We start from the raw sequence: 22,642 nt of genomic DNA, 5'->3' as shown, positions 1-22,642 counted from the left end.
AAACGCCTAGCCGACAAAGACCACCTGAAAACTGAATTACACACTCTCACAAACGTATTAATCTCCAATGGAGTCCAAAGAAAAACAATTACCAACCTAATACAAAGGGAGACACCCCCCAAAAAACCGAGACACAGAACAGGACAATGGCATCCTCCTCCTCCTTTACATCAAAGGCACCATCAGCAAAATTCTCCACAAGCACAATATCAAGACAGCCTTCAACACTGACCAAAAAATAGCCAACATCTTAAGAAACCCCAAAGACAAGATCCAGCTAGAAAACCAAGGAGTCTACAAAATACTATGCAAAATCTGCCCTGCAACATACATAGGACAAACGAACAGGAGAATAAATGCACGCATCGCAGAACACAAAAACGCAGTAAGAAAAAAAGAAAAAACATCCTCTCTTTTCCAGCAGCTTAAAGTTACAGGACATGAAATTAATTTTGAAGGAACCAAATTAATCTCCACAACTGAACACTTCAATGAAAATAATTATGGAAGCTATCGAAATAGAGAAACACCCCCACAACATGAATAAACGTGACGATGCCTCCCGCCTGTCAGACATCTGGAAACCAGCCCTGGTAAACAAATGAGCCCCACCCACCACCCAGGCTGTTACAACACAAAACAACAATGGACATACAGCCAGCACCAATCAGCACCAATCTACCAATCATGATACAGCCACACAGCCAATCAATCCACTTACTGAAACAACGCCAGCACTCCACACGCCCCCACCAAGATTTATAGAATGACAGCATCTCTGACCACGCTTTAAGCGAAAAACACCAGCCTGAAGATGGCGAGTGAGACCTCGCCGAAACGTTGCCAAGACAATCTCAATCTTACACGAGAAAAGACCCGAATACAAGACCAGCATATATATATATATACACATACACACATATACATACTTACATACTTTTAACCCATTATTTTGTTCTTCAGTTCTTTTATCTCAATATTCTAAGATAGCAGAACTAAAGTCCTTCCATACTTGCTATCTTACCCATGTACTGTTAATAGATTTCACATGTGAGAATGGAATGATGAATTAGGTAAATCTCTCATCCAAAACATTTCTAATCCTCATATCTACTAGGGGGAAAAAAGTAGACCAGTCCTAATACATTTTGTTGTAAATCTTCAACAAGTTAATCACCCAGAAATGCATATCACTGTGGGATACAGTGCAACTAACTAACTAACTAACTAACTAACTAACTAACTATACATACATACATACATACATACATATAACATACATATACACACACACACAGAGACACACACACACAGTTCATATATTGAATGTCTTGCAAATCTAATCATATAACTTATATTTTGATACAACGTATGTTGTGCTTATGATAGTTATCCTTTGCATAGCCCTTTAATGGCACAGAAAATAATTAGATAAAAGCTTTGTATGCCTCAGCTTACTATTCGATTTCACGCTAAACAATGAAGAAAAAACTTTGTCTCAGATTTTTGCAGATTATATTTTTATATGCTGACTTTCCATATTAAAGAGCATGTGTGCACCATCATTCTATGATTCTGTGATGTTTACCCCCGAGGTCACTGTTCTGTTTGATCACTGCCACTCCAGGTCCCATTCATGGGTGCCAAGTGTCAGATAGGCAAGACAACCAAAGCGTAATGAAGAGCAGAAGGTTATAAAACCATGCTTTTTACCTGAACATGCTTCAGAATGGCCTCAGTCTTCTCTTGCACATCTCTGAAAGGGCATCTCTTGGAAAGTGTGAGCAGCCGAGCAAGCATTTGGTTCAGCTCACTTGGTGCACTATTTGCAGAGGGCAGGAGCCCTCCTGCAGCTGGAGGACATCCGCCGCCTTGGTCCAGAGCCATTGCCTGGCTTTTCTTCAGGACCACCTGCTTTATGTTTTCCAAGGCGCTGACTCTTGCGCTGGCATCCCGGCTGCACAGCCCATCCCATCTCACCTCTCCATCTCCCTCAGCCATTCTTGGACAAAAAAAACGATCCTCCTCCACTCTTCCGAGTCTCAGTTTGTGGGCGGTGTCCTCATGGTGAGCCTTCTCTGGAAGAATCACACAAGGAAGACTTTAGAACAGAGCCCCCCAAATTTGGCAACGTTAAGACATATGGAGTTGAAGTCCATATGTCTTAAAGTTGTCAAGTTTGGGGACCGCTGCTTTAGGAGAACGGCTAAAGAATAGGGGAGGCCGACACCACAGGGTTACCTGTCAATCCCTAGATATCCCTCCGTTTGCATGCCCGAGCAGCGCCAAGTTTTCTGCCACGGTCAGGCAGCGGATACTTCGACTTCCATAATCCCGAGCCAACTACAAACTTGCATGGGGAATGACTGGGAAATCTGGGGTGTTTTGTTTTTTTGTCGCACAAACTGCACTAGGAAGGGGGTGAAAAAGCGGCTGACTTCCACGACTCGCAGTTAGTTTCTTCCTTCCTTAGGTCTGCGAGCCACTTTCACCCTCCGGAGGGGAAGAAAAAAATGAAGCCCGAACTCCCTTTAAATTCTCTCCCTTCTATTTCTCGCCTTGGGCAGCAGAGCCAAGATAGGAGTCGGGGGGGGGGCGGTGCGGGGGAGAGCCAAGTATGCAAAGACCAGTGTTTGTGTGAACCTGATATGAGATCTTACCTAAGGAGACTCGCAAGTATAGGAGCAGGTGAAGGTAAACGTCCTGCACCCGATTCCAGAAATCCCCGCTCCTCTTCCCCGACCCCGATCCAGAAGGCGGCCGCCAAAGACGGCCAAAGGCGTAAAGTTACACGAACCATGCGCCTCGGAGGGAACGCGACAGGGATCCGCCCCAGCCAATCCCGTTTTTTTTAGAAACAGCCAATCAACGTGAAGTATTCCCGCGGTATCTGGGATTTGTAGTGCCAATCGGGCAGAATCAGAACTAAATCCGAGGCCGGGAAAAAAATCCCTTTTAAAAGGGGGAAGGGAGGAGAGTTCATGAGTCAATCACGTGGGCGTATAAAATGAAAAACCTGGATGGGTTTCTTTTGTTTTTCGTTCGGTGGCGTCAGCATTTTTTGGATCTGGGTAGAATGCCATAGGATGAAGCGGACGAGTTTACTCAAGCTTTTTCTCAAAACTTTCAAGTTCATTGTAACTTTTGTATAAGAAAGTATTAGCCTTAAAGTACCAGAAATTATTGTACCCTCTGCTGATTTTTATAAGGGACATTTTGTATCTTTTTTCTTTATTTATTTCGTCAAGTATGAATTAGATAACAGTTATAAGTATAAATAATGTATAGGTATTACAGATTTATATAAGCAGCTTAGCAGGAAAGGTACTTTACGTTCTGTGATTCTGTTTCTAAGAAGTTTCTAGGAAAGGTTTAGAATCTAAACTTTAGATAATAAAGATTATACAGACTCTATATTACCTTAACACAAAGAACCACTTTGAATGCATGGAAGTTCACCAGGCTAAACTTTTACTGTGGGCCTGAATTTTAAAATACTATATACCGGTAAATAGAACAATAATAATTGAGCTCTTGGAAAGAGTACTTTAATAAAATCATTGTCAGGCCTTTCCAGTCCTTTTTCTATGCAGGGATTGTTAAGCAAAGTGAAAAAGGCGAAGAATTAAGTAGCCTCTCATTTTCTAATGCAGTTTGCCTAACACTAAACGATCTTGAATAATTTCAGCTTCATTACTGTGGATCTTACCTAATCATTGCAACCATGCAAAGGCTATAGGTGGGTGATATCACCAAATGCTGATTCTCTTCTGATGTTATCATTGCAACTGTGGTGTGCATGCTTGCCCAACTTAACAGCAGAGAAGAGAAGCAAAATTGTTTTTGTATCAACATGATGGTATTACATAATATAACAGGTTGCACCACAAAACCGTGGACAACAAAATTGCGGTCGACGAAAGCGCGTATGTGACGTCATCACAGCGCGACGAAAAAGATCGAAAAATGTAAAAATAAAGCGAAAACCTTACCCTAACCCCCCCAAACCTAACCCTAACCCTTAACCTAACGCTAACCCTTAACCTAACGCTAAACGTAACGCTAACGCTCTAAACCTAACCCTAACCCTAACCCTTAACCTTTATGTGAATCGGCTTGCTGTAATTTAATTTTTATTTAAATTTTTCTATCTTTTTCGTCGCGTTGTGATGACGTCACATACGCGATTTCGTCGACCGCGGTTTTGTGGAACGCGGTTTTGACGGGTCACGCTATAACAAACCAGAGGAGATAAATTCATAACAGAGATAAAGGAAGCCAATTTATTTTGGTATTTATGCACTGATCAGGCTTGCAATCATGCTATTCCATATGATTTGTCTGTTAACTTTTAGCTCCTCCAGAACTTACAGCTTAAATAGCAAAACAGTTTTACCATCCTAGTACTTAAACCTGCCAAACCACCTAAAACATTTCTGATTGGATCAAGGTGGCTACATTATGAAAAAAAAATATTTTTAAAGTCAAATGTGAGCAACACATAATCTTCCATGTTTGATTAAACCTCATGCAAGCATTATAATTGGTCATGCTGGCTAGGGGCTGATCTGAGGTGAAGTTCAGCAACACAATCTTAAGGACCACACACATTTCATCCCTTTTAACAGTGACGTGCAGTCAGGGGAGGCAGGGCCTCACCACTGTCATCACGAAAAGAAAAATAAAAGGAAAAAGGCTGAGGTAGTTGCTGCTAGAGTCACAGTGGATGACTCTGCTTAGTGCTTAACTGTTTAAAAAAGCCTCTTTAAAAAGTGCCCTCTATAGGAGGAGGCGAGAGAACCACGTGCCTCATTTAGTCTATCTTTATGATCACTTGAGCAGTTAAGCAAGAGTTAAAAGCCGAAAAATTCCTTATGTAGATGAGGCACGTGGTTCTTTCACCTCCTCCTGTAGAGGGCACTTTTTTTAGAGGCTTTTTAAAAAACAGTTAAGCAGAGTCATCCATTGGGGACTCTGGCAGCAGCTAATCCAGCCTGACCTCAGCAGCTCTTGCCTTTTTCTTTTTACATTTTCATCATGGCAGACAAGAGCAGAGTTGAAATCCTCTGTGACACAGCTGAAAAAGGTATGTGGGTCGCAGTGACGTGGAGGCAGGGCCTCACCACTGGGTCGGAGGGAGGAATTCAAAATTAATGTAATTTGTAAGTAATTGTATTATTGTAAGTGGTGTGTGTGTGTGTGTGTGTGTGTGTGTGTTTTACCCGCCTCTGCTGGCGCGCGGGCTGGCACTTTTATTTTTTATATGGGATATAGCGGCCGGCAGGTCACTGCCTTTTAATGTAAATTCCAAACTGAAATTCAGGAAAATAGCTGGACAAGTAGACTTCCAGTCTGGAGATAATAGCTTCAGTTTCTAAAATTAATCAGATATTTAATATAATTGTATTTTTCCAAAGTAAAACTTCAATTATTACTAAAATAACTATTTTAATAATTCTAATAAACCAAAACTAACACATATTCAAAATAAATAAAGGGTATATAAATCCTATTAATTTTAAAGCCAGGATTTCCTGCTAAATAATTTGATAGTCATTAGTAAATGAATATTCTATTTTATCTACTGTAGAGCATATATAGAAAGGGAACAGATACAATACATCACTAATTTAAAAGATCACTAAGTAATATGGCTAACTACTAGCAAAAAATATTAATACCCTTCCAGTTATAGGATTTAACTACAAAAATATAACAGACGTTATTATGAACTATATACAAACTTTCTGTCATTTCAAGAGAAGAAAAGTAATGGACAAAAAAAAGTATAGGATAAGATTTGGGACAGTGGACAAGTACTGCAACAACTATTGTCTTCTAATAAAGATAATTCCTGAAATTAAGAACCTAGTGTTTGTATAATGTGGGGTTATATTGAACAAACTGGCTTTTCCATAAAGAATGGAATTTAAAAACATGAGACCAATATTAGGCTTAAGAAACATATGGCAATTACCATTCATTCAATATCAATCACAAAGACCAAATCCAAAAATAAAACTCTAGAGAACGTCAACATCATGGCACAGTGTACAAGTGATTTCTGTAGAAACATTATAAATTTACAAACATTCTAATAATTGAAAGAAGTAGAACGATTATATGGTGGCTGTTGATTAATTGTGGGCATTCTGTTCTATCAAATACAGGTACGATGGCATTGGTTGCCATGGGCCTAGATAACCTGGCCATCTGTTGATTATATTGATTTTCTCTAGCCTGAGAACTGGTTCTTTGCCATTTTCATTCCTTATACTAAAGAATTATTGTGTAAATTCTTTTAAATTTAAAGACAACTTTTTAATTAGGAAATATTTGGAATTAGGCTCATTTAAACCCATTATTTTCAATTGATACTGAATAATAGTGAAATCCTAAACTTATTTGCTAAGATACAAGTGCAAATAAGTTGCATAACTTCAGGTAATTAGGTTCATGCCTGCTGCTTTGGTTTATTTTTACTATTATTTATTTTTTAAGGGTTAGGATTAAATAAACAAAACACCCTTCTTCCGATGGCTATAATTAAGGAGAAAAAAATGAATCTATTTGTAGAGGCATACAAGACGGGAGGACAAATTTTATCTTCATCTCATCCATGTCTTCAACTTCAGTTCTTTTATTTTCTTTTACAGAATTCCAATAGATTGATTTGACTATAGAGCAGCATTTCCTATCTGGTATTTTTTATTCCAAAATAGCATAACTGATACGCTACATTTGGAAGGAACTAAATGTGCAGACTAACACATCTGAAGGATACCAGTGGGAGAAAGCTGCTTTAAAATAAGAACATTTCAATAAAACCTCAACTTCTTGGAAAAAGTTTTGTGCTGCCACACTAGTGGTCTAGCTGCTATATTCTGTCTTCCCATGGAGTTAGTCAGCAGACAAATGGCTGTCAGCCAGTACAGTACCCCACTTACTCTTGTTCTTTTTTTGCTGCAAAGGAAAAATTGATATATTTTTTTGCTGCAAAGGTATAAAAAAGAAAATGCTTGGAGTGGTTGCGGTGTGTGTGTGGGGGGGGGGGGTGTTTGTGTGTGTGACAAGTTGCCTTCGAAGGAATTGATGATAATGGCAAGGTGTCCAAATTTCTTTGCTACAGTTCATCCAATGGGAACCTGCCTACAACATAACCCTAAAGGAAATGCTATAAAAGCATATCCCATGAAGCAGAAGCTACTTTGAGTTAGCTGCTTTAGCTTCACCAAGTTCTATGGCACCACTGGATGCATGAAAGGAGCTTGAAAAACAAAAAGCATTTTGGGAAGCACTAATAGTTTAGTTTAGCACTAATAGTTTTGTGTTATTAAATGCATATTTCAAACATGTGACTTTTCTTCCTTATTAGATGCCCCCAAAAGTAATCTGTTGAAAACATATTCCCCAAAAACTGGACTGCTTATATAGACATTTCAAGCTTGCTTCAGAAGGTAAGAGGATGCCAAAATACTTCATTTTTTAGTTATTTACTAATATATTACATTGTAATATTTGTTTCTCTACACTGATGTAAGAGTCCTAAATATACACAACTATTCTCAGAACTGAGGAATTCTCAGTATAGTTGTGATTATATAAGTTGTTTACATTATATAAATGGCCTTTTAAAGTCACTGAATGATTATCTGAAGATTTAATATGGTATAGATGGAGGTAGTGGGGGTGGTTTTCGAAATGTTGGGAAACAGGAAAAGAAGAACAGAACCAAGTTTTACACTGTTTGTTTCCTTAAGCTAACAAGTAATTATCCTATCAGGAGAAATTCCTAAAGTATCCACTGAAATAATATGTGCAGATGTTCAGCCAACTATTCTGGATAGAAAACAAGTTTTAAAAGTTCACATTCCAAGCTGGTCTTTCTAAACAGTTCATTGCCAGTTGTCTTGGATCCTGAGAACAAGAGCCAAAAGAGAAGGGAGTTTCCTCATATTGCTGCTCATATTGCAACTATTAACATGAATTTTGTTTGGAATGCGGTCAGGAACTGTAAATGATTCAGAATACTGAAGGTTGCAATATGGTCATATTTTGTGCATAATCCAATAAACTATCTCAAAAGGTTTGATACAATAGTTTTCTTGAAAGGCAAAGCATAATAGCATTTTTCAAACTTTTTTTAAAGTAATCTTATCAGAAAGTATAAAAGGAAATTTGAATAATAAAGCATATTTATTGGGTTAAGCATTTTTTGAAAGTTTGGTTTATCCTGTATTTTGATATAAGATTTTACAAAATAATACATTTGAAAATCAGAATTTCTTTTGAGTCCTAAATAGTCAAAATTAGGGTTATTAGTGAAAAACTAATATTGTTACCATATGTTTCATTCAGACACTGGAATGTTTTCCTGTATGTTGATATACTTTTAAACTCAGAATCTGAATACATGATCCTCAGATAGGTCTTTTGCATTTTGCTCTAATGCAAGTTTTTTTTTATTGTAGCCTTTGATTGTAGAATTCAGAAAAATAAATATCAGGATCAAAACCCTACATAAATTTTTTGGGAGTAAATTTTATCAAGCCAACTGTGTAAACTGTGTAAACAAGCAGCTTTATTCAGATTCATTACTAGTGGTTAGCACATAATTTTATTTCTATTCAGAATGGTAATGGGTTTGGGCGAAGGCCTGTGATTTTAAAAGCTGCATACAATACACTACTGTAATTTACTGTACCATGTGAAAACAACCCCTCAAAAATAACATAAAAGTAGAAAGAAAAAAACACCTTGAACCACAGAAAGTGTACAACGAAATTAAATGCTATCTTCAGTGTACATGATTGTAAAAATAAAACACAAACACACATCCTTCACATTCTATACAATTGAATGGAAAACCGATATTAATATTACACTATACAGTAGAATTCAATACAGTTACTGCCCTGGGATAGAAGCTGTTTTTCAGCCTACTTGTCCTTGATATGACATATCAAACTATGTTTGATACATTTGGGAGCAGTTAGTCAACAAACCAGAGTTTAATCACAATGGTTTAGCATTGGGTATAAATAGCAAAAGCTAGGAAAGTCCCCTTCCCTCTTTTTAATCCTCTTAGTAGCTCTGCATCAGTCTAGACATTTAATAAGCGCTGTTCCTGTGTGTGTGTGTGTGTGTGTAAAAAATGCAGAAAAAGTGCGTCTCTGCCTAGCAAAACACTGAATTAATTACATTCCAAGGGGAAGCGAAGACACTTTGATTACATTTTTCTTATGCAAGAAGGATATTGGGATCAAACCGGAGCTGCCCACGAGCCTTCCGCACGAGCCAACAACCAGCAGGCGTCTGAGTGAACAGGAGAATAGCAGCAAACCCCTATCAGCCGTCTCGAGTGCACAAACCTTCTCTGATTGGTGCAAGTAACAGCGAGTCTGGGCGGAGGCGGGCCTCATCCGGGTCTCTGTGCCGGAGGCGGAGATACGTTTGAGCGGGAGGGGAGGCGGTCTATTTAAAAAACGGCCCCCTGGCGAGGGCGCTCTAGGAAACAGACTGTTTTCTATGGTTGGTGCAGGATATCGAGTTCCTAGGTGGGAGCCTAGGAAAAGTCGCCCGCCTCTTTGGCCCCGTTGTAGCTTTTGCACCCTCTGTGAGGAGGAGGAGGCCAGGATCGTCTTCTGCTGAACTTCTACTCGAACCTTCTCCTTCGGGGTGGTTTTTTTTGGGGGGGGAGGGGAGAACTGGCCTAATCGTTCGGAGGGACCGACTGTATGGCCTCCGTCAGAGGGGAAGGTACTGTAATTGTGTATTGGCTTCATGTACGGGCTTCTGGGCAGCTCTGAATGGGAAAAGCTCTCCTGATTTTCGTTTCCCGCAGAAATGGCCGGGTCAATCGGTGGTCCTATTAAGCTCATAGACCGCCACTTGTGGCTTCCCGAAGGAAGGAGGAGGAAGGAGTAGGGTATTAAATGTGTGTGATGAAAATAATATGTGTCTTAATTCGACACAGAAATACAGGAATTTAAATATTAGAGATAAATTATTCCAGCTGGAAGATGGAACAAATAACCGGTTTATTTTTGTTTTCTTTTGTTTTAGTTGAATGCTGTTCTAGATCCTATACAATGGAGGTGAGTAATGCAACTTTAAAAATCCACCCGTTTTAAAGTGATAACTTAGGAATAGAAAAGGCCTCACTCAGCCTTTTATATAAAGTGAAATGATCCTGCTACTATGTTGAATTTGTCAGTCAGATTCTATTGTTTTAAAGAAAATCGGTGACAATCTAAAATGATCCTTGAATGTGGTATCCTTCCACATTTGATTCAAATGACAAAATCTAAAAAGAAAAATGTTGAACCCAGTATTTGAATTTTGATATGGATTTGAGGCACTTTTCAAAAGTAGAATTCTGAGATCTGCTAAGTGAAACCTGATGGAAAAAGTCCTTATGATTCGAACTGTTGAACCCAGGAAATTATTTTGAGTAGTCAAAATGTTACTAGAAGGTATTCTACATCAAATATATTTTGGATTACTGTACTTGAAATGTGTTTAATTTCAGTCGCATAATACAATGCCAGGGGAGTTATATTTATGCTGTAATTATCAAATAATTAGGTATTATGAGTCCCTCAACATCTACATTTGAAATCTATGCATATAGATCTTGCAACTAATGTTATTGGTTTTAGGAGAAGAGGATACATTTCCTGACATTTGTACTTTAGCCCAATTTGACAAAGTAACTTTTTGGTGGCAGAAAGCTCTGACTAATAATGAAACCATTGATGATTGCTAAACAGAGACTCCAAATTAATTCCAATCATAAGCAGTATCTGCTCTTTTGTATCAGTGAATAGATCCAAACAATTTAGTGGGATCTGAATGAGGCCTTACAACAAGGGCATACACATCATTTTCTTTGCTTATGCAAATATTTCATTAGGCACCAGCAGAATTTGCAAAAAGTACTACAAAATTAGAAAATTAGTTGGGAAAGAAATAGGTGCTATACTATTGTCTGTAAAAGAAGATAGGGGAGAGTTGTCAGTAATTAATAAAAATACTCAATAATCCTCCTTTACCATTCAGCACAGTGTTCCATTATAATAAGAAAATTGTATTTAGTGAGATCACTAACTCTTTTATCCTACATATTTTATTAGATATAAAGCTCATGAAGTTTCCCATAAACGTCTATATCTATATTTTATTAGATATAAGGCTCATGAAGTTTCCCCTAAAGCAGTTTATATACCTGAAATTTAAGTCTGTATAAGCTGTATTATTCTTAAGCTCCTTGATCTACAATTTCTCCAATACAATTATAGGTCTTTTGTTAATCTAAATTAGATATAAAGATTGATCATAAATGTGCTTTATGAGGCTTGCATACAAACAATTTTCACTACTCTTGTGACCCCCAAGTTCCGCAGAACCTTTTTTTATTTAGTCATTTTTACACATTTGAGCAAATTTTAAGACATAACTCCTGGTGCATGAATCTTTGTAGGGGTTCTAGAACACGATTTCATCCCTTAAATGTCAATAACCCTAAGAAATTGGGATCCTTTTTCAAATGTGACATGCAGTTAAAGCTCTATGTAATTCTCAAACTAGTGGAAATTCTGTGTATTCCTGATCTATGTTTTTAAAAGGAAATGGCTGAATAAATGCTGATGAGGAATTATAAATGCTACTGTATCTTTCTGCAGTCTGTGGATAGTGAATCAAAACATAGCTATATTGGAAGTTTTCTTCAGCCTCCAGAAAGATTAAAATCTGCTTTTGCTGATCTCAGGCCAAAAAGTGTTATCAACATCCCACCAAACAACCAAGGTAAAGTACAAAGCAATATAGTGTGACATACTATTAATGTGAAACATGGTCAGTTTGTCTTCTTGGCCCATGTTTAATGTCTTTCAGAACATTTATGTATTTATTTATTTATTTATTTATTTATTTATTTATTTATTTATTTATTGGGTTTGTATGCCGCCCACTCTCAAGAGACTCAGGGCGGCTTACAGATAAAAAGGAAGGGGGAACATACAAAAAATAAAAAACAACATTTAAAAATTCCACAACATTCATAGCTTAGGATGGGGCTGGATAATTCAACAGCCCCAGGCCTGCCGGAACAGCCAGGTCTTGGTCGCTTTGCGGAAGGCTGGAAGGGTAGTAAGGGTCCGGATCTCCACAGGGAGATCGTTCCATAGGGCCGGAACAGCTACAGAGATGTCGACATTGACCGGCAGATGGAATCCGGAGGAGGCCTAGTCTGTGCGTACAGATACTCCTTGATTTACAACCATTCATTTAGCAACTGTTTGAAGTTACAGCAGCACTGGGGAAAAAAAACCTCTTGACACTGAGCCAGCCAAGATATACCATCAAGGTCCTGTCCCAGTGTCATGAGACTGGGCAGATCTCGATGGGGAGAAACTGATTCTGAATTAATCCTACCAGGACTGAGTGCGGATATCAAGGCCTGCAGATCCTGTATTTCTCATCCTTAATCTTAGATGGGGCTGCATTTCCCCATTCAAGTTGGTGTGCAATCTAGGAATTGTCCTTGGCTCTCAGCTTTTTTTTTCACAGATCGTTCAAACAGTTACTCATTTACCCTAGTTACCCCATGTCTCAGTATGCCCATGTCCTTTCACTGCTTTGTGAGCTGCCAATGTCTCTGTTTGCCCAATATCTTTGCTGGTGCACTTAAATCTACTTGACATATTGGCTACCTGCCCATGATTTCTGTCCATCTATTAATAGCTGGCAGGGTCGATGTACTCTGGGTCCCCTTGATTAAACAGTGACCCAATAAGCATGCCTTCTCTGTAACGGTACCTGCTTTGTGGAATGAGATAGCAGTAGCACTTAGACTTACATACTGCTTCACAGTGCTTTCGAGCTCTCTCTAAGCCGTTTACAGAGTCAGCATACTGCCCCCAACAATCTGGGTCCTCATTTTACCCACCTCGGAAGGATGGAAGGCTTCTTGAGCCTGGTTTGATTCAATCTGCCAAACTGCTGGCAGCTGGTAATCAGCAGAAGTAGCCTGCAGTTTTGCACTCTAACCACTGCGCCACCCAAAGATTTTCATAGCTCCCATCCTGATGTTATTCTGGAAGAACTTGAAAATGTGGCTGTTCTTCTGGCCAGGCCTTGAGGTAGAATAGACGAGATTCCTTTTTCTAGATGCATTCCTGTATATATAGTATGTTGTGACAGATGCTGATCTTGTATACTTCATATTGTATTTTCTATATTGTTGCTTTATTTTAAATTGTGAGCTGTCCAGAGTTGTTTGAGTGGTAGGCAATCCCTAAATCTAATTGATTAATGATCTTGCTATGTTTATGAAATCCCAAATGCAAAAAATGATTCCAAAATCTTCTGGACCATTAAAATGTATAGTCATTTCCTTTCTTTCATAATTATTGATTTTGCGTGTATGTCAGATCATGTCTAAGATATTGAACATATTAAATTTATTTGGTCTGCTAACCACCACCATGTTAATCCTGTGAGTTGGACTGTTGGATTTTTGATGCTGTCTGAGTCTCCTTATAGCCTTGCCTCAGACAAACAACCAGGGAGGAAGTAATAACCAATCAAGAAACCATCAGGGAGGAAACCACACTCCCACCAAGACTGGCAGGGCAAGCTATTATGCATAGTAAATAGCTAGCAAACTGTACTGTCTCTTACTCTGGTGATGTTACGTAGCCTGGTAACAAAACATCTGCAAGAAAATACTAAGAACCCAGCATTTTTAACATCTGCTTAGATACTAGAAGTGTAATATCACACTGTTACATTGTGGTATGTAATAATGCATACTGCTTCTTTTTTAATTATCAAAACTGAAAAATTAATTAAAGTTTAGTTCGACCTGTTTACCAGCTCTAGTGGCAGCCCTGAAAACTCTTCAAGAAAAGATCCATCGTCTTGAGATAGAGAGGATACAGGCTGAAAATGACCTGAACTGCTTGTCCAGAGAAGCTGCACAATACAGAAGAGCCTTGCAGCAGGAATCAAATGAAAAGCACATAGTTCACCAGGAGCTGATGGAAGAAAAGAAAGGTAACTTCCCAGAAGTATTTGTAGCAGGTGTTCCAGACTACATCTGTTCTACCTTAATCTGAAGGACCAGTCATAGTATTGTGTAGTATTTTTTGCATGCCATCTTAATAGATAAGTAAGGTTACAATATGGTTAAAGGTATCTTATTAAGTTTACATGTTATTTTAAGACATTGTAGGAAGTATGTAACAAATAGACCTACTCTGTTCATCCAATTTGTTTTTTTTTAATCTAATGAAACATACTATTACAATTAAAATTTCTCTCCCCTGTTTTTCCCCTCCTTTCAGATGTAAGTGTGCCATTAAGGGCAGCACAATCACGCTGTTCTTTGCTGGAAAAGCAACTTGATTACATGAGAAAAATGGTGCTTAAAGCAGAGATGGAAAAAAAACTGGTTCTGGAGCAGCAGGTACACAAATTTAACAAATCATTCTTAACATTTGTTTATCCATGTGGTGTTTAATGGTAGTTTTCCTGATGTAGGTTTCTTCGTAATCTTGCATATTCAGATCAATAGCACATTGACTCATGGACCTGCTGTTGCTGATAGTTCTTGCAGATTCTTGAGCTTTTTCTAATAAACCACCTGCTGATTAAACTGAGCTCTTGACAAGCTCACAGATGACAAGTATTAATTTTTTCTCCCTTGAACAGATGGCTATCTAGAAATGAAAAATGCTCATCTAGGCTTTCTACCCAGATTTCTTAATATTAGACTTTTTAGCTTTATCGTGCTTTCGGCATTATAGGCTTTTTGAACATTTTAAAGATGTTTTAAAATAAAATATTCTTTTCTATGAAATGCATTGCTTAATTCTTAACTGCATGCATCAAGAATGATTCTGATGCTGAAGAAATGCACACATACATACCTTGCCTACAGATAAATGAAGATTGATTGGATGTTTGCTGAAAGAAATGTTGTGGAAGTTGGCATTTGGATTGTGATCCAGAGATACTTGGTTACAGCCAGATATTATTTATCAGAAGTAATTAGTAGGTATGAGCTATTAGCAGAGGATCTAGATTGTAGATAACAGAGATTTCCATTTATGTATGTTCCTACCCATATTGTAAATTGTTAGGGTAGGCATTTCATTTGACTACCATGCCCCTGAAACACGTCACAAATATGTCCATTCTTTGTCGACTTGCCATTCAATTTCCAGTTATACCCAGAAATCTTGCTGTGGGCAATCTTCCATGGGCAACATTTATCTGTACAAACAGTGCTACATGTCTAAGCTTCCTGTCCATACCTCTTGTGCTTTGTTCTATTACACCTATATCTGCTGTTGTTTGTAGGGCTATTGATTCATCTTAGAATATTTGTTTAAATATGGCTTGCTATCAATGGCATGTTTTGTGCATATTTTACAGACACATCTTCAGAAGGAAGATGACCAAAATCAAATGGAACTCTGTGCAAAACTTGAAAAACTTGAAGTTCTAGAAAAGCAGTGTTGGACGCTTATTAGCACTCAGAAAACTGCAGAAGTAAGAAAATATTACGGTATCACCCAAACAGACTTACACCATGTCTCCTTGTGTGCTCTTATGTCTTAATGAGGACATTTTCAAAGTGTCCATAAGAAGATGATAGTGCTCTTCAGCCTCCTTCATTCCTCCCAGCCTCTTTTCTATCAACGGCAATTTGGCTTGGGAAAATTAACTAAAAGCATTTTTTTTCAGCTTGTTTGTAACATAAAACCCAGGGCACCATTAGTCTTAATTTGCCCTTTTGGGGACTCTAGAGGCTATAAATGGTGAACTGTTTGCAGCCTACAAGTTCCATATCTATTATATTTTTCTTTTTTTCAGGAAAAGATCAAACATTTGGAACAGAAGCTTCTGGAAGAACAGCATCAGCGCAAGCTAATACAAGATAAAGCTGCACAGGTAAGGAAAATTAGTCAATATTGCCCTAGTGAATAAAAACAAAATAACCTGTGGATTAAAAATTATTAATCAGTTTTTGATGAAGAATATTGTTATATTTAGAAACTGCTCTTTCAAAATACTTTTTCTGGACTTATTACAGTAGGGGAGTAATAACTGTTCTCATAATAAGGCCTTGAGCCAGTCTAGCTGCTGGGATTTATGATTTAAAAAAATAACTCCTCTAGTGGCAAACATATCCATATCCTCTAGTGGCAAACATCCATCCTCCTATATTCTCCCCAACAACAAACCTGTAAGGTGAGTTGGACTGAGAGAGTGACTGGTCCAAAGTCACCCAGCTGGCTTTTATGCCTAAGGTTGGTCTAGAATTCAGTTTGCTGATTTCTAGTCTGGTACCTTCGTCTCTAGACCAAACTGGGTCTTCAGTTGAGCCGATATGTTAATTTCACTGTCAGTAACATTGCATGTTTTAAGAACATGTTAAAGTATGACTTACAGGTTGTTGTAGCTGGAGATGTTAGCTTGAATATTATTCTCAAAAATACATAACTGTTTTTAAATAGTGCAGCCATTAAATGCCATTTCTCTAATAAGACAACTTGATATGAATCTCTGCTAATTAAGATTGCTTGCTGCAAATTTTGTCAAACAGTTCAAAGGATGTGGTTAGGATTCTCAGGAAGCTTCAAAATATGCTGTGTTACTTGGGCCTATAAAGGTCACCATTTAGTTTTGTGCCTCAAAGAATACAGTCCGTTTGATTTCTCGATTGGCATTGATTGCAAAAAGAAAGGAGGGGGAGGACCTGTCAAACAATCCTTGATACTGTGATGAAAATAATAGTTTTATGCTAAGCAGATATTTTTAAATAAGCTTAGGCGTGAAATAGCTGACAAGAGTTCCTGTCTAATGTATTGCAAAAGTGTAGTTTTTAATGCATTTGGCAGTAAACCATTCTTAATTTACTGTGAGTTGTACAATTTCTATGACTGATCATGCAAAGCACATTTTAAAAGGTATTTTTCGAGGGAGCATTCCTGTCAGACTCTTAAATCAGTCATGTATTCATATTTTTCATCCTATTTATTTATCTGACTGCTGGCCGTTAATAATTTTTACTACAGCTCCAGACAGGTCTTGAGATGAATAGAATTCTTTTGTCCTCACTTTCACCTGAAAAGGAGGTGAAGAAGAAAAGCAGGAAAAAGAAAGTCATCAAGGTAAAATGTTAGTTTTCAACCATATTGTTAATAATATTGCGAAGTTAGACAAGCGATAACCTTCCATGTATTTTGTCCAAGGCAGGTTTCTTAGAAGTGCCTCTTAAGATGCATGTTTAATCTCAGCAAAGAAATGTAAATATGCCCAATCATTTCTGTGATTAATAGATCCTACTCCTATTTGTAGTTTTCAAATAAATTCAACTGAATTCTGCTTTTCCTCAAAACTATTAGGCTATTAATGAAGCCTTCCAACTGGATTCCAATATTTTTTCTGGGGATTATCCCAAGACACATTTCCATTAGGCATATTTTGGTTTTTCTAAGTTTCAAAATGATCAATGTTATTTGGTATGCTTTTTGACCATTTTTTAAACTAAAAGAAACCAGGTTGGATCAATTTTTAAATTATTTCTTAAATATATTTAAGAATGGTCCATTGAAACAAATTGGATTTAGGCAGGTTGGATTAGTCATTTAAAATTATGACTAATTTAAATCCCATTTATTTTAGTAAGTACATATTATATGATTAAGTCTGAGCCTACCTGACTTCCTAAGTTGCGCCCAGTTTTCCATTTGTGCATATGATTTCTTGTTTCCTTATGGAGTACCCATCATCCCTTACTCTGAGGTTTGTGGAAACATTCAGAAAATGTTTGATAAGTAATGCAAGAAGACTATAAGAAAGGAAAGGACTGGTAAACAAAAATCACAAAAAAGGATTAAAGTGTTTCTGTAATTCAGTAATAAGAAATACTTTGAATATTGATATCATGAAACTTAAATGTTCTAAAGAAAAAACTATAACCTTTCATATTTTGTCGAGTGTCAAAGAAGTTTCGAGTCTTGAAATTTTTTTCTTAAAAGTAATAAGGCATAGGATTAATAAAGCGTTCTCATTCATCTCCCTTCTTTAATTAAAGTTTAGAACCTCACTTCTTTTTTTCCCAATGAATAATAAATCCAGGTTTTAATTTTCAGAATAATTCTACTGTGAAGAGAACACAACCAAGCTTTCAGGGTGGAATGTTGCCTTTTGTTGCTGGCAAGGTAAGCATTGTGTCTTTGGAAATGAGAATTGAGTCAAATTATTATTTGCTTAACAAAATGTTATACTTTGCTGCTTCTCCCTCAAGTCTGCCAGCTCAAGTCACTCTGTTGTTGCAAATGTACAGAGTGTCCTGCATATGATGAAATACCGTAGCCCTTGTATGACTTCACAATGTCCAGAAGGCACTGAAAAGAGGACTTCAAGATGGACTGGCCTTTCCAAACCAGTGCCTTGTTCCACAACTTCCTGTACTACTGAAATGCTTTCTGATCTTCTTCTGGGTATGCAAGATGAGTTGGGACAAATGAGTTTGTAAGTATTTGTATATAGTTTTCCATACAATCTCTGTGGGTATTTTGAATGTTTGAATGTTTATTTCATTTGTATGCTGTCCTTTTCCCCCGAAGGGGGACTTAACAACATATAACACATTTTTCGGAGTATAAAATGCACCGGAGTATAAGATACACCAAGATTTTGAAGAGGTAAATTTTAAAAAGTTTTTGCGCTCTGCAGACCTCCCAAACCCTCTGCATGCCTTGTTTTTTGTGAAAAACGGGGTATGCAGAGTGCTCCTGAGGGCTGGGGAGGGGGGCAAAAACGAGCAAAAAAAATGGCCCGTTTCCCCCTCGTTTTTGCCCTCCCCAGCCCCAGGAGCACTTTGCAGACCTCCCAAATCCTCTGCATGTCCATTTTTGTGAAGGGGTGGGGTTTTGGGAGGCCAAAAATGCTGTATTCAATGTATAAGACTGAACAGATTCTTACCCTCTTTTTGGGGGGGGGGAAAGGTGCATCTTATACTCAGAAAAATACGGTACTTTTTGATCTCGTGTCACCTACTAGATACCTGGGCAATGTAAAAAGCACCAGATCTTTCTTTCTTCACCTGTCCCATCCCATATATAGGCAGATGTGGAAAATGGCAAATTGCTTTTTGAAAGCAAGTGGTGATATAGGTTGATCCTATTCAAAAAATTTTTTTAAAAAATCAGATGCTATTTTTGTCACATCCACAAAGTTAGTGGAGCAAGATTGAACTTTAGAAGGACCTTACTAAAAGCAACAAAGTATCCTTAAGTTCTTAGTAGCATAATAGGCAGTTATGGGTTCTTGGGTTAATGGCCCAGCTATAGGAACTAGCACCTTGGCAGAAGAGCCAAGGTGGCGCAGTGGTTAAATGCAGCACTGCAGGCTACTGCTAGATCAGCAGGTCAGCGGTTCAAATCTCACCGGCTCAGGGTTGACTCAGCCTTCCATCCTTCCGAGGTGGGTAAAATGAGGACCCAGATTGTTGGGGGCAATATGCTGACTCTCTGTAAACCGCTTAGAGAGGCCTGAAAGGCCTATGAAGCGGTATATAAGTCTACTGCTATTGCTATATTGCTATTGCAGTCTTTGGCACATGTGACACTCCTGAACTACATTGGTTGCTAGTACAAGTAGTCCTCAACTTACAACAGTTCATTTAGTGACTGTTCAAAGTTACAGCAACATTGAAAAAAAGTGTGTTATGGCAGTTTTTAATACAACCATTGCAGCATCCCCTTGGTCACATGATCAAACTTCAGATTTCTGACTCGTAGTTATGACCATTGTTGTGCCCCAAAGTGATGTGATCACCTTTTATGACCTTCAGACAAGCAAAGTCAGAGGGGAATCCAGATTTACTGAACAACCATGTGACTAACTTAACAAAGATTCACTTAAACAACCGTTGCAAAAAAAGGTCATAAAATGGGACAAACCCACTTAATATTTCACTTAGCAACATAAATTTTGGGCTGAATTGTGGTTGTAACTCAAGGACTACCTGTCTGGTTTGAGCTTCAGTTTTAAGGGGCTTGTAATTAGCTTTAAAAGCTCTTGGGATGGGGTTAATTGTGGGACCATGACTCTCCAGTTGTATCTACCCATTCTGTTAGATTCAGCAGGAAAAGCTTGCTCTGGGCCCTGTCCACTTAGGAGTGTCATCTGATAGGCCCAAGAAACAGAACCTTCTCTGTCGGGATGGCTGCCCTTTGGAATATTATTCCCCTGGAGATCAGATGCTCGCACTTTCGCTGTGTTAATTGTTGTGGTTGGTTGATTTTTGTCAACTGCTATTATTTATGATATACCTTACTAAGGTAAAATAACTGATATGTTATTTATGATGTACCCTACTAGAAATGTATGTGATTTACATTCCTAGTAGGGTGCTCAATTGCATGCCCAAATAACATCTGTCTAGTCTCAACTGCGAATATTCCATCTCTTTCATTCTGCTGCTTCTCTAGTACCATCTGGCTTCACACGGCGACACTTATTGGCTGCATTTATTTCTCATGTCCAATTAATCTATACAAAACTTGAAATTTGGAGCTACTCTGCTCAAGTAATATCCTCATTCTGGTAGTCCTGGACTTACAACCATCTGTTTAGTGACTGTTTCAAAGTCACAATGGCACTGAAAAAAATGATGTACAACCGATCTTCTTGCTTACAACCATTACTGCATCCCCATGGTCACATGATCAAAATGAATGTGCTTGGCAACTGGCATGTATTTATAATGACTGCAGTTTCCCAGGGTCATGTAATTGCTATATGCAACTTTCCCAGCTGATTCCTGTCAAGCGAAATCAATGGTTTAGATTTGGCTTAACGACTGTGATTCATTTAACAACTGCAGCAATTTGCTTAACAGCCTCATTATTTTCTGACTCTTGCTGTACAAGTAATAGGGAAACCTACAAGGATGAACAAACAAAATGTAGATGTAGAGTAGAAAAACGCTAAATTGTGTTTAAACAACTGATAGAATTTGTCTTCCACAGTGAACATCAAGAACTATCAAAGCAGATAAAGGAAAGCCAAAACCAGGACATTCGGGAAGACCTAGAACGTGAATTGGATTGTCTCGTGAAGCAGATGGAAATTAAAGGAGAACAGATTTCAAAACTGAAAAAGCACCAGGATCATGTAAGAGACAGTTCTAAAATCAGGAGATGTGACTAGTTAGAATGTGCCTTGTTAGACAGCCAATGCTTAACACTGTGATGCTTGGGGAATGGGGAAAAATTGAGAATAAATTGTATGACATTTCATACAGTTGAGACAATTATGAATGTGCCTGAAAGGACCAAAGATAGACATCTACACAAATGGTGACATATATCGTTGCTTTGCTGAATAATATGCACCATCATGCCACTGAAATGTTAAATCAACCGTTATGTATTACTTCATTTATTCAAATACAGCTCTAAAAAACATTACCCATTTAAATCCTTGCACTTAAAACATTATATCCATATTCCAAAATTGTAATTAAAAAAATATTTAATAATGCTTTTTCTTACCTTCCTGTATCATATATAAATGTATCTAAGCTGGTGCTAAAAAGAAATTCCTAGCTTTGCCTTGCTGAAGCAAAGTGAGTCTATCTTTGCATATCAGAATTATTGTACACTTTTTCTTTTATTTAGGTTTATAAACTAAAGCAAAGAGCTCAGAAGCTGAAGAGAGAGACAGCATATTCAACATCAAATCCTAATGAATTAAAAGGAAGCAAAGAGACTGTAATCGCTCCAAGTATCTGTTCCACAAATAAAACCACAAATTCCCTTCGGCTATTAAAAAGTGCTCAGAAGCTTCAATCAGTATTGAAGAAAGATGACATTGTATGGGAATCATAGCTCCCACGTCTGATTTCATACATCACTACCTGCTGAGATTTGATTTTATACGTTTGGTTTGCCTTAATAGTGTACCCACTAATTCCGAAAATAAGATGTGAGGTAAATAAATTCCATTTTCTGTACTGGCTTTTAAAAATTGATTATTTTAACAAAGCTTGTACACTATTTTTAATTAAAGGACTCATCACTCTGTGTAGTCCAATTATTTGCCTTTCCTTACTTTCATGAGAGACTTTGAACAAAAAGTATTATTTTGCATCTGGATTGATTTATAAAATACCTAGTGGTTCATTGTTTTATTTCTATAAAATATTTATAGACTGTTTTTCAGTAAACCAATAAATTTCAGAGTCTTAAAAAAACACCACAGTAAAGGTCTAGGTTGAATCTCTATGCTTGCTTGTCTAACTAGTATTGTTACGCACCCATTATGCTCTTCTGCTACCGTAGTTAACAAAGCAGATGTGTTACATGGGCATACTAAGGCATACCCATCACTCTATGTGAAATCTTTGTCAGAGTAAAGAACCCTGATACTGCCAAATATAAATACTAAAACCCAAATTTATCAGGTGCAAGGAGATTTGGAGGGTTCACATGGAATTCTCCCCTTTTTTAGCACCCCAAGAATTGACCACTTCATCTCTGAACACTTCAGAGAGAAGAATTTTAAGTGCTTTAACAGAATGGTCAGGGGAAGGAAACCAGTTGAATGCATCTCATGG

The 22,642-nt window shown here is 37.8% G+C and overlaps 2 protein-coding genes across 5 annotated transcripts in view; one reads left to right on the top strand and one right to left on the bottom strand.

The window, feature by feature from the left end:
- SESN1 (sestrin 1) overlaps window positions 1–2,802 on the bottom strand; it is a 50,805-nt gene extending 48,003 nt beyond the window's left edge. For both annotated transcript variants that reach the window (XM_087718664.1, XM_087718665.1), the window contains exons 1-2: window positions 2,661–2,802; window positions 1,714–2,078 (exon numbers count right to left, since the gene is read on the bottom strand). In XM_087718664.1, coding sequence (XP_087574790.1) covers window positions 1,714–2,001 — 288 coding nt within the window. In that variant the 5' untranslated portion in view covers window positions 2,002–2,078; window positions 2,661–2,802. The remainder of the gene's footprint in view (window positions 1–1,713; window positions 2,079–2,660) is intronic.
- Window positions 2,601–22,119, top strand: CEP57L1 (centrosomal protein 57 like 1). 3 transcript variants are annotated; one of them, XM_087718670.1, is made up of 13 exons: window positions 2,601–2,694; window positions 7,376–7,457; window positions 10,066–10,097; window positions 11,685–11,808; window positions 13,879–14,058; window positions 14,349–14,470; window positions 15,442–15,558; window positions 15,883–15,960; window positions 17,088–17,183; window positions 18,168–18,236; window positions 18,323–18,549; window positions 21,054–21,198; window positions 21,705–22,119. In XM_087718670.1, the coding sequence occupies exons 3-13, from the start codon at window positions 10,092–10,094 to the stop codon at window positions 21,912–21,914; spliced, it is 1,374 nt and encodes a 457-aa protein (XP_087574796.1). In that variant the 5' UTR covers window positions 2,601–2,694; window positions 7,376–7,457; window positions 10,066–10,091; the 3' UTR covers window positions 21,915–22,119. The 3 variants fall into 3 exon arrangements, with proteins under 3 accessions (XP_087574796.1, XP_013929138.2, XP_087574795.1); XM_014073663.2 differs by lacking the exons at window positions 2,601–2,694; window positions 7,376–7,457 and adding an exon at window positions 9,544–9,759; XM_087718669.1 differs by lacking the exons at window positions 2,601–2,694; window positions 7,376–7,457 and adding an exon at window positions 9,545–9,759 and having other exon boundaries at window positions 18,362–18,549.
- The last annotated feature ends 523 nt before the right edge of the window (window positions 22,120–22,642 follow it).

The sequence above is a fragment of the Thamnophis sirtalis genome, unplaced genomic scaffold (assembly GCF_051295495.1).
Source record: "Thamnophis sirtalis isolate CommonGarterSnake01/CBP01778 unplaced genomic scaffold, rThaSir2_p1.2 scaffold_6, whole genome shotgun sequence".
NCBI classification, from domain to species: Eukaryota; Metazoa; Chordata; class Lepidosauria; order Squamata; family Natricidae; genus Thamnophis; species Thamnophis sirtalis.
This window is presented reverse-complemented; position numbering and strand designations above follow the sequence as displayed.

What these genes read in the sequence shown, in the direction of transcription:
- CEP57L1 (XM_014073663.2), top strand. Translation starts at nt 9,738, where the DNA reads ATGGCCTCCGTCAGAGGGGAAG. An exon ending in AACTGGTTCTGGAGCAGCAG is followed by an intron (nt 14,471 to 15,441) that starts GTACACAAATTT and finishes CATATTTTACAG; the next exon opens with ACACATCTTCAGAAGGAAGA. An exon ending in TGAAAAAGCACCAGGATCAT is followed by an intron (nt 21,199 to 21,704) that starts GTAAGAGACAGT and finishes TCTTTTATTTAG; the next exon opens with GTTTATAAACTAAAGCAAAG.